At 35.9% G+C, this 12698-nt stretch overlaps 1 protein-coding gene across 1 annotated transcript in view; it reads left to right on the top strand.

Annotated features, from left to right (window-relative positions):
- Positions 1 to 12698, top strand: part of LOC106871706 (uncharacterized) — a 343416-nt gene that overhangs the window by 291754 nt on the left and 38964 nt on the right. Inside the window, exons 14-15 of the mRNA XM_052966754.1 lie at positions 1144 to 1267; positions 11359 to 11400. Of these exons, the coding sequence (XP_052822714.1) occupies positions 1144 to 1267; positions 11359 to 11400 (166 nt within the window). The remainder of the gene's footprint in view (positions 1 to 1143; positions 1268 to 11358; positions 11401 to 12698) is intronic.

The following is a 12698-nucleotide window of genomic DNA, read 5'->3' as shown; positions in this document are numbered from 1 at the left end:
TATATATATATATATATTATATGTATATATATATATATATTATATGTATATATATATATATATTATATGTATATATATATATATATTATATGTATTTTATATGTATATATATATGTTATATATATACATATATATTTTATATGTATATATATATATATATATATATATATATATTTTATATGTATATATATATATATATATATTATATGTATATATTATATATATATTCATATATATTAGCATGCATGTATGATGTGTGTGTGTATATATGCACATACATACACCAAGCATGCAGGCATATATATATATATATATATATATATATGTGTGTGTGTGTGTGTGTGTGTGTGTGTGTGTGTGTATCTACACAATATGCTATGTTGCTTGTAAGAAGTGCACGTAGTCAGTAGTCTCGTTTCTGTTTTCTGTTTCAAATTGATGTTTGTAATGTCTAGTGTCATATATATACACACAAAAAACAATCTTGGAGTTACCTGTTTTGGGTGTGTTGTTGAAATGGTGTTAAATAAAACATTATAACCAGTGGCGGCTTGTACATAAAATTAGTTGGGGTGCTGCTTCAGAAAATTTTTTATCTGTTTTAATGTTGTGTAAAAGGAAACAAACACATGAAAAGAAAATTTATACACTAATTTTTTTTATCTCCAAACGGAAACAACAAAAGTGTTGGTGCACTCGGTCATAACTAGTCAGAAGACCCTTTGCATCTGCAGGCAAAACTCAGACTGGCAAGAGACTGACTTGACCAAAATAAAAATATTATGTATATATTTATTTGTTAGTGCTCCAGCATGGCTGCAATCAAAATGACTGAAACAAGTAAAAGAATAAAAGGATTATAAGACAAGGAGCTGGCAGAATCATTAGCACACCAGGCAAAATGCTTAGTGGCATTTTGTCCTTCATGCTCTGAGTTCAAATTCTGCCGAGGTCGACTTTACTTTTCATCCTTTTAGAACCAATAAAATAAGTACCAGTTAAGTCCTGAGGGTTGATGTAATCAATTTATCCCCTATCTTGAAATTGCTAGCCTTCTGCTAAAATTTTAAATCAGTATATATGATTGTTATCTATTATAACAACATTTGCATAATCTCCATTCTGTTTTTTTTTTTAAATTTGTTCCCCTAGGAAACAGAAATGGGAAGCTACCCAAACAACTGATGGTGATTCCTGTCGTCTTGAACTGGAGCAGACAAAAGAAGAACTTGAACAGCAGCGAATTGCTAATGAGTTGCTGAAGAAGGTAAAAAAGACACTACATGGATGTGGAATGGTGTGTGGGTGGGAGTATATATGCGGAACTTCCCCCTGTTGTTTAAATAACAGTCCAATTGTCCAATTGATGTGTAACAAGAGAATGGACTAGAGCCATATTTTTTCAGAAAATGAAAGAAAGCTTGAAAGAAGAGCATTCTCTGGTGGTGTTCATGAATTTGGTCTCTTGGCAAGAGACCAAAATTCTTTCTTGGTCTTGTTCCTTCTTCTTCACTTTTTTTCTATCTTTTGTCTTCCTCTCTTTATCATCACATCTCATATGAAAATTTTATGAAATTTATGAGGTTAGAGGCTATAATCTGATATGTTATTTAGATTCTTGTTGTCCCATAATTTCTATACACACATACATACATTTATGTACATGCATACTCATACACACACATGTGCATGTATATATATATATATATATGTGTATATATGCATCATATTACTTCAAATAGGTTATCTCTTTTGAATGTGCTCAGTTTATGTTGCATATTATCTGCTTGACATAGACATAATTTATTCAACCTAATTTTCTACTCCTATTAGATATAGAATGTTCTCCTTATCTATTTATTAAACAGTATAGTTCACCTAAGCCATCAGGTGTAGTTAACATAATTGTATCCATACAAACTTGTATAGCATGTTTAATTCTATTGTTACAAATACACAATACTGTGGTTGTCCGTTGGAAGCCTTTATCAACTCTGCTCAATCAAATATTTCAGATCTGTAAATATAAATGATCAACATACCTGCTATAATTTCACTTTTGTTGTACAATATACTGTCTGAAATATCTTTAATTTAAGACCTGCATTTTTTTTGCTTTAATCTCAACAGGGAATTCATTATATATTACTCAGTACTAGTTATGATATGGTCTATTTTGAATATGTAAACGTACTTGGCTTTGTTGTGAAGATAGCCTTGAATTGAAACTCAAGTTGCTGAGGAAAGCATATGATCAGTAAATGAAATTTCAGATTTCCTTAAAATCCCTTCAAGCCTAGTATATCCGACTGGGTTACATGCTCTCAAATTTAGGCAATGATGTTAACCTTACTTTACACGTGCCTGCATGCATATGTACATCCGTCCATTCATACATACTATTATATACATGACAGGTTACTATATAGTGTCTGTCTATCCTAATTTCACTCATCAGGCTGTAAGTTGAAGTCATATACTGAAGTTGCCATACATTGGGATAGAACTTGAAGCTATGTAATTAAGAAGCAAACACCATTACTACACAGCTATATCTGCATTTATGCACCAGAAAACTTACATACTTGGAGAGTGCATATGCACCTGTAAACAGCAGACATACTTGCCAACTGCACGTAAAGCTATTAACTAATAACACACACACATACACATAATGCATGTATACATGTATGCACATGTGCATTAGCGTTGGTGGTTAAAAGCTTTATGTGCAATTGTCAAGTATATCTGTTAGATGCATGTGCACTAAGCAAGCGTGTAAATTTTTTGTTGCATGTGTAGTTAATGGGTGAGTGTGCAGCACAAACAACTGTGTTATATAACCCCAAGTTGTCCCTGATCAAGCAGTGTTCTGATCAAAGGCATTCAGAATCCTGTCTTTTCCTGATGTTCTGAGAACATGGGATTGCATTATCCAGCTTATCCTTTTCTAAAATGACAGGGTCTGATTTGAGGTAGATGTGTCTGCTATTTCTAGCATGTCAAATGACTACCTAGAGGCTCTGTTCTTGACATGGCCAGCAGTGTGTAATAGTTAGTATGGGTGTTGTCAGTAAGTTTAGTGAACTTAGTTGTTGTTTTTGTTAATGTTGTTCTTTATCTTGAAGCCAGTATACACTGGGATGACCTATGATCAAAGAAAGTCCATCTGTGACCTTTCCATCTTGTGGTTTTAAGAAGTTTAAGGTGTGATTTGAGAGAAAATTTGGCTTCTATTTCAACCAGTTTCAGTAACCACCTAAAGACCTTTCTATTGGGTTGCTCAGTGCAAATAAGTCAGGAATGTAAATGTGAATTCATCAGAATAAAAAAAAAAAAAAAAAATTGTAATTTATGTCAATTTATGCAGATGTGATGATGTCTTTGCCAGGAACACCATCATTTTCATTTTCCTCCTTGTCATCTCTACCGTCCATTACTTCTACTTTTTACAACCATTCCCACTCCTTACTTCCTTGCTGCAGACTTCATGACATTTGTCTCCATTACCGTTGCACCATTCCATTGATCACCTCAACTTCATTATTTTCCATTATATTATATCATCATTACCTCACCACGCACATACCCCATCACCACATCTCTACCATCTCCATTATAGGGAAAAAAATAAATAAATAAAACCTGTTGTGATGAACATCATCACGACTAGCTCCACCACCCTCACTGTCACAACTGCCACCCTTACCACCACAACCCTCACTGCCACAACCACTACCCTCATAACTATCCTCATACCGCCACTTTGACAGTCACTACTACTGTTACTTCATCATCATCTTTTCCACTGTTTTACTTTTGATTTATTTCTGTACACACACATGCACACCCACCCTCACTCTTGTCATTATTTTTGAGTCCTCTCCCCTCCCCTGTGCTTGCATGGGCTGAATGTGTCTCGAAACACCTCAGTTCCTCTCACAGCTCTTCATCTTATAATCTTAGAGAAAGATTGTGTGATCATGACTGGAACATTTTTACAAGTAGACACCTTATTATTATTAACCACTAGGTGCATTTTGTCATGAGACCGGCATGAGAAAAAGTCTGTAGGGGTATGAAAGAGTCCCTTTTAACTTGTATTAGTTCTGATCCAGAGTTATTGACAACCCTCCTAAACAGGTTACCTGTCTGTCTGTCTCTCTGTCTTTCCATCTATGTCTGGCAGTCTCTCACACTCAGGCACACACACACACACACACTGACAGAACACTAGTTTTCCCTATTCAAGGTTGAATTTAGTTTTACAGCACTTGTGCTGGTGGCACGTTAGAAAATCATTCGAGCGAGGTCGTTACCAGTACCGCTGGACTGGCTCCCATGCAAGTGGCATGTAAAAAGCACCATTTTGAGCGTGGCCGTTGCCAGTACCGTGTGACTGACCCTCGTGCCAGTGGCACGTAAAAGCACCCACTACACTCTCGGAGTGGTTGGCATTAGGAAGGGCATCCAGCTGTAGAAACTCTGCCAATCAGATTGGAGCCTGGTGCAACCTTCTGGCTTGCCAGTCTTCAGTCAAATCGTCCAACCCATGCCAGCGTGGAAAGCGGACGTTAAATGATGATGATGAAAGTAGAGAAATACTCCTGCAATGCAGAGGAGTTAATATTGTCAATCCATCTCTGTCCACTATTCCTGAGAAGGTCTTGAGTGTAGAGTCCTCAGGTACTTCCCCCATATGGTCCTCTCAGAAGTAACCATCATTAGACTTTTTGACTGGATTTCTAGGTGTGGCCAACTGAGACTATGGATATTATCCAACCATCTTATTCTAGTTCTACCCTTAGGTCTCCTGCTGGTTAGCTTCACTTGAAGAATCTCCTTTGTGATTCTTTATCATTTATTCATTTTATCCTTGGTCTATCCCTAGGCCTCCTGCTGGTTGACCCTGCTTGAAGAATCTGTCTTGCGATTCTTTCCTGTGACATTGTAATTACATGGCCTTCGTGCCAGTGGCACGTAAAAGCACCCACTACACTCTGAGTGGTTGGTGTTAGGAAGGGCATCCAACTGTAGAAACTCTGCCAGATCAGGTTGGAGCCTGGTGCAGCCATCTGGTTCGCCAATCCTCAGTCAAATCGTCCAACCCATGCTAGCATGGAATGCGGACGTTAAACAATGATGAGGATGATGATGATGAATAAGCAAACCTAGAAATAATCCCCAGTTTATGAGCAGTATTGCCAACCAGGTCCTACACAGACTCTTCCAGTTGAGCCTGGGTCTTTAAACGATTATGCTACAAGCCAAATCAAACTCTTAAATCATTCCAATCAGTCCTCTACACACACACACACCTCTGTGGTACTGTCTCCACCAACCAAGCACTTGCTAGAAATAGTAACAAAATCTCTCCCAGATTTCACTCCACTTATTTGAAAAATTGGAAGGATATATATGTTTGATAATATAGTCTCTTGATATCTTCACAATGTCTAAATGGTCAAAGCTGGATTGCTTTTGGTCATAGCTATGGTGAACCTGGGGTTAAACAACACATACACACGCACAATATCTTTCCTTTTTTTTCTTCCTTTTTTGTCTTTTACATTTGTTTCAGTCATTAGACCGCAGCCATGCTGGGACACCACCTTGAAGGATTTCAGCCAAACACTTTTTTTAAGCCTTGTACTTATTCTATTGAACTCTTTTTGCCAAACTGCTATGTTACAGGTTGTAAACAAGCTAACACTGGTTGTGAAGCTGTGGTGGTTGTGGCAGGGCAAACACAAAGACACTCACACACACGTGATCACAACAGGCTTCCTCACAATTTTCATCTCCCAAATTCACTCACACACAAAACATTGGTTGGCCTCTGTGCTTATAACCATGCCTGTACAGCAAGGCTTTTTATTAGGCAGTCTGTTTGCTCTGTCATCTTCTAGCTTATGTTTAATCCTTTAGAATTCAGATTATTTTGTCAAATGTAATGCTTATTTGTTTGCGTTGTTTGGAATTAACTATGCATCATCTTGTAGTTTCAAGACTTCAGTGATGTGATTGCTTATTTTTATAATGACATTGCAGTGTAGGTGTGAGATGCCAGATCTGGCAAGTTTGATCATAAGAGAGGTAGGAAGGATATTTTGGCCAGATATGACCAGTTTAAATGCTAAAGGGTTAATTAATTAACATTATTAATAGTATTTGATGGTATCTAATCATCTATTACAAAGTTATTGGAGATGCAGATGTTTAGTCTCCAGTTTGCCATGGTTGGATAGAGCTATGATCAAGAGACTGTCAGCCTTCACTATCCTGCCTTGTCTATCAAGCATATTTGTATTTAGGTATTTATTATCTTCCATCCTTCCTTTTTTTAAGACATGTGCAATTTGTGAGAATCACTTTTGCTATTTCTAGCAGATTAACTAACCATGTAGAGGCTCCTTGGTTTTAGTTAGGTGATAATGATTGTATGGATAAAGTACTGTGTCATAAATCCAAATCTGCATCTAGTATTCCATTGTATATCCGATCAAAACAATTCTATATTCTGTATTTTTTTGCCCTTCCTTACCAAGTTGAAGGAGAATAAGCAGCTCACAACTAGAAAAAATTCCCATGTATCTGTGAGTGGATTAGTGTTAAAACTCAGTAATTTTTTGTTTTTGTGTAGCCTAAATGGTGGTTGTCACATTACCCTTCGCTCTCTTCTGTGTCATTGATCAGAAATAAGCAATCCAAAATCTTTGTAGAAAATTCTCTTGGATTTTGCTGTATGCAAATGGAGACTAAGTGTTTGCCTTGACATGGAGGGAGTAGTGTTAGCATGTGTGTGCACATGTACACATGCACACACATATGCATGCATGAAGAGTTATTTAATGCTGTACGCATATAGACCATCTTTTGTCTTTGCAGTTACCGTTGCAGTTGTGCATGTGCATTACCCGTTGATTTCAAATCTTGACAGTAGGCTAGCAATCTTAAGGAAGGGTTTAAGTTGATTACATCAACCCCAGATATCAACTGGTACTTGCTTTCTTGACCCTGAAAAGATGAAAGACAAAGTTGACCCTAGTGGAATTTGAACTCAAAATGTAAAGATTGATGAGATGTCCCTAAGCATTTTGTCCGGCATGCTAACAATTCTGCCAGTTCACTGCTTTATTGAGTTATTTAATGGTACATACTGTTGTAAGCACACACGCGCACGCACGCACACACACACACACACACACACACACACACACACACACACACACACACACTCTCTCTCTCTCTCTCTCTCTCTCTCTCTCTCTCTCTCTCTCTTCCTACTTCAGCACATTAGGCATAAACCATTAGCATTTCTTATTTAGCCCTAGGTTAACCCTGATTGATATAGCAATATATAAGATTATGTTATTCAATGTATCCTTCCTTTTTCCGAGACATTTGAGTATGATATGAAGGAGATTTGGTTGCAATTTCTTGTAAGTCAAGTGACCACGTAGACTGTATCTTGTGACTCCCTTTTGGTGCAAAGCTTTTTTGTTGTCTTCTGGCTTCCTCTTTGGTTCATAGCTTCCTTGTTGGCTTGGACCGTTATCACTATTAACAGATAGTGGTGCTCTTTCTCTCTCTCAGACACACACATGAATACATATGCATAGGTGTGCATACAAACATACATATATGCACATACATTCACACACAAAGACACACACATTTATACATGTATATTCACATACACGCATACATTCATATATATATATATATATATATTTGTAAGTACATACATACATACACAGGTACACACTAGCATAGTCAATGTTTTACGTCTAGTTTATTATTTATTTTTTTAATGGTCATGCTACCTGAGTTAGGATAATTTTGAATTACTTAACCCATTACCTCCAATAATTCTATTAACTGGAATTTTTTTTATGAAACTTTGATTTCTAGCATAAAACGGCCTTAGAAACACGCTGGAATGATCAAAATAATATTTCAAAATAACATTTAGAAATAACATTTTAAATAGAAATAAGCGAGATATTAGATATTGGGTGAAAAATTAGCAAACCTCATTTGAATATCAGAGAAATATACCTAGTAGATATAGCAAAAAGGTTAGATATGTGTAAATATTGACAGATAATTACGAAATTTGTAATTTTTAAGTGACCTCATATGAGATCACTGGTAGGTAATGGGTTAATGAAGTTTTGGACCAAGAAATTATCTAGCTGGATGACATTTCCTCCTCTTCACCTTCTATCCTAATAGTGACCAGATACTCTTCTTGACAGTCTCAGTTGTGAAGTATCTCACTTAAAAATTGCAACGATATGTCTTTTGTGTTTAGTTATCACTGAATCTTTTTGTTACCGTACTCCTGTTGAGATAAATTACTTTTGTCTTAATTAATTTTGAAAATCATGATGAATTTAGTAAAATAACTTTGTTATTATCAATCTAATGTTTGAAACAAATTATCATGAAATTTGATGACAGATTTTAATTTAGATCTTTTTAAATCAAGAAAGTTTGTATCATAGAATCAAAAGCATCCCTGGGTATTTTGCTATCAGAAGAGTTAAGCAATGCACAAAATCATTTTTTCATGCTCAGAATTACTTAGAGCCTGGAATAAACTACCTGCATCAATTGCTGGCTGTTGGGTCACTACATCTGTCAAAACTTCCATGCTTCATGAAATTTTCCCACAGTATACCTGATGTCCTCACCTTTTTCTTCTTTCTTTCTTTTTTCCTTAAATGACTCACTTCCAGTGCATTATTCTATGTACTGTTCATGCAATTTTGGCTACTTTTTTCTGATGAGCACTTTATACAATAAGTCCATTATTATTATTATGATTATTATTATTATTATTATTATTTCTTCTTATATTTTCTTTACCATTAGTGTTTGAGGGCTTTGTTGCTTGTTCTTGTTTTAGCTTCTCTTAGTCTACTTTGGTCAAGTAGATCTATAATCAGAGATATTCCAGCTGTGAGGAACTCTGAATTTTTCTCTTCCTTCTTTTTTGGGGGTGGGGTAGGGGAGCACAGTGTGTCTAGAACATCATCATCTAACAGATGTTTGTTGGCTAGTAGTTGTAGCAGTAGTTTAATCCTAGATCAACCTTGGACTTATGAATTAAAAACATTGTGATTGTCACCAGTCCCATGTTTCTTCTTTCTCACATACCATATATCTTGGACTGCATTATCAAACATTGGGTTATCCCATAAATAATGCGGTTTTTTAATGCTATTATTTTTCAACATTAAGATAAACAAAGTTCTTTTTTAATCTAAAATATACTTCCCTTCAGTTTCTGCAATACTCTTCCATCTCTCTGGTAGACTTACAAGGCCTTTCTTCCAAAATTCACTTGTCTGTGACGAAAAATATTCCTCCAGTACTGTTCTGACCTCATCTACAGAATTCGTATTTTTTCTGTCCAAGTGATATTTTGAAGACTGTGGAATAAATTATAATCAGATGGGGTTATGTCCAGTGAATATAGTGGGTGGGGCATCATTTCTCATTCAAACTGCTCCAGCCTTTGGAATTTCATCTTCGCTGTGTATGGCCAAGTATTATCCTGATGGAGGAATAGCTTTCGGCTTGAAACCAGAGCTGACTTAAGCCGTTCAAGCTGCTCGCAGTAGATCTCCTTTATTATCGTTTGGTTTGAGTTTATAAGTTCAAAGTGGACTAAACCTTTCATATCCTACCAAACAGTTAACAACACCTTACATGGGTGAAAACCTTTTTTGGCCTGGGGTGCCGGTGTTTCTCCTTTCCCTACCCACTGTCTTCGACACTTGACATTTTTATAGAGAACCCATTTCTTGTTACCAATTACTATTTGGTCCAAAAAAAAAAAAAAAGGTTCATTCCTGAAATGTGACAGCAAAGAAAAGCGCACATTCATTCTCTGTAAGCGATATTAGACTGGGAAAGTTTGTGAGGAACTCATTGACCCAATTTGCTGACTTTTCTAATGGCACACAGGCATCAATGAATGGTTGAATAACCAAATCCAAGCTTCTCTGCTAGTTCCTCGACAGTTACAATCGAATTTTGTTCCACCAGGGTTTGCAGGACGTCCTCATCAAGCTCTCCAGATCTTCCAGGATGAGGCTTGCCTTCTAGGCTGTAGTTTCCGGCTCTTAATTTCTGGAACCACTGTTGACACTGGCTTACGCTTATTGTCTGATCCTCATTTACTGCATTAATATTCCCCACACTTTACATTGCGTTGTTGTCTTTATTGAACTCATGAAATAAAATAAGCTGAATATGCTCCTTTGTTACTTCCATTATAGCTTTAAAAAAATAACTGTTAAAATCGAACTGCACTCTTCAAAACTTGCACTAAAAGTAGAACAAGGTAAATTACTACCTGCTTTTATAGCAAGTTGATGCAGGTAGTTTATCCCATCCCTCTCCAACTTTTTGTTCATGCAATTGAAAAAACTGTATTTTTTATGTGATGACCCAATATATTGTAGTTATTGTAGTAGTTGTTGTTTAACTTGAGTCAGTCTTAATTGATCAAACCATTGATCAATTGACATGTAATTTTGGCAAATACTCTTTTCGGTTTTGAGTGATAAATAGTTTCAATGTATCTAAGACTGCATATAATTAATACATAACGCATCCTATTTTAAGATATGGTGTTGGTTTTGATTGTAAAGTTGCTTTTCCTGTAGTGTTTACATTAGTTGTGGTGTTGTTGTTTGTGGCATTGATGTTAGTTTTTGTGTTGGTTGTGGTGTAATTGCTACATTTTATTGTAATTATATTGTTTAACCCCAACATAACCTTGATTGAGCAGACATGATTGAAGGCATTCCAGCTGTGGCCATCCTTTTTTTTTTTTAAATATTTTTTTTAACAAGTATGCCTTGGACTACATCTAGCTTGTTCTCCTCTTTCCCAAGACAGTAGGATGTGGTTGATGGGAATTTGGTTGTTATTTCTGGCAGATCTGAAGACAACATAGAGATTACTTCATTGGCATGTGATTGTTTATGTTGATTGTTGTGTTATGAAAAGTAAAATATTGTTTAAATCACTATATGAGCAAAATGAAATGGAAACATCATTTTTACATTTTTTGAACAGTTGAAGTACTTCATTTATTACCTTCAAAGAGACAAAAAAAAAAAAAAGAAAGCAAGTTGTCAAACCAACTACTCAATAATACTGGAACCATCATTTTGAAAGTTTCATACAACCCCCTCAACATATCCCAGTGACTTGTTTTCACTCCCTCTTCATCCCCTTTGAGTTGTCATCCATCCTTCTTGACTCACCCACTTTTCTCCTTTCCACACTGTCTCCATGTGGTTTTCATCATTTTTCTTCTAACCATTACCTTGGCAGGAGCTGAAGGACAGGGAACAGAATCAATCATCAAATATTGAGGTAAGGTAGTCAGAAGAATTAAAACAAAACAAAAGAAAACAAGCAGAACAGCAGAAAATCTTAGAAATTAATGTCTTAATAATTACCACCATCACCACCATCACTAATAATAATAATGCTGATTTCCAGCATGATCATATGGAATCAGGTTTATAAAAAAGGGGTTTCCTTTCTGCATGATTAAGTTGGCAAACAACCCCTGTTAATTTTGTCCATGAGCTTGTCATTCATTTTCCTTTGAGTTTGCCTCACCTTTGTAGGGGCACTCAAAATGTTGCCAGAATATTTTGTTCAGCATTCTAGCAACTCTGCCAGTCCACACTCCTCAACTGGAACTGTTTTTTTTTTTATCAATCCCAGGACAAAAGGCAAATTTGATTTTGGTAGGGTTTTAAACACCTTATAGGAAATACTTGAGTAAATACTGCAAAACATCTGTCTAATACTTTAATGATTATATCAAGTTACCAGCTTAGAGAGAGGGTTATAGTTGATTTACTCAACTACAGTATTTAACTGATAATTTATTTTATAGATCTCGCAATGATAAAAAGGCAAAATCATTACTGGCAGGATCTGAACCCAGGTCATTGAGATATAACTAAATTTGGCCTGGCACATTTTTTTACCACTTCACTGATTTTTGCCTGTCTAGTTCCCTAGTTATAACGACAGTAATAAATTCTAACATAGGCATACAACCAGTACTTCACTGGTATTTTATTTTGTTTTAATCTCCATCCAGACGGATGGTAAATAAAGTTGACTTTGTCAATATTTTAATTCAGAAAGTAGAAAGCATGAAACTAAATATTGTATAGCAAGGTATATTTCTCTGTTACTTCACCATTTATCACTCTTTATAATAACAATTTATAACGCAGGCATAGAATCACACATTTTGCCAGAGGAAACAAATGATGAAATCTATTCCAGCATTTGTTTAGTTCTTCATTTTATCAACTCCGGCTTGTTGAAAACCCTTGAGGATGATAAAAGTGTTATCTGTCTGAGGTCCTTGTTGTGACTTGACAGATGACTAAATGCTTCAGTACATTTTCCATCTACACTGTGTGACAAAGTAATTATAATAAATTGTGCAGCAGAAAGCAACCCCCCCCCCAAAAAAAAAGCAATAATAATAATTAGTGCAAGAGGAAATGAAAAATGAAATCTGACACTAGGTGGAGCGGAGGGGCATAGCATGGGGTTTCTACTACTCTTGTCTGCAAGTCTTGTTCATAGTGCACACCTGGCACTGACTGCAGGTGTATTGATTGCACTTTTTGTTTTGTTTT

Source organism: Octopus bimaculoides, chromosome 3 (genome assembly GCF_001194135.2).
Source record: "Octopus bimaculoides isolate UCB-OBI-ISO-001 chromosome 3, ASM119413v2, whole genome shotgun sequence".
NCBI classification, from domain to species: Eukaryota; Metazoa; Mollusca; class Cephalopoda; order Octopoda; family Octopodidae; genus Octopus; species Octopus bimaculoides.
The sequence above is the reverse complement of the archived record's forward strand: the minus strand, read 5'-3'. Positions and strand labels throughout refer to the sequence as shown.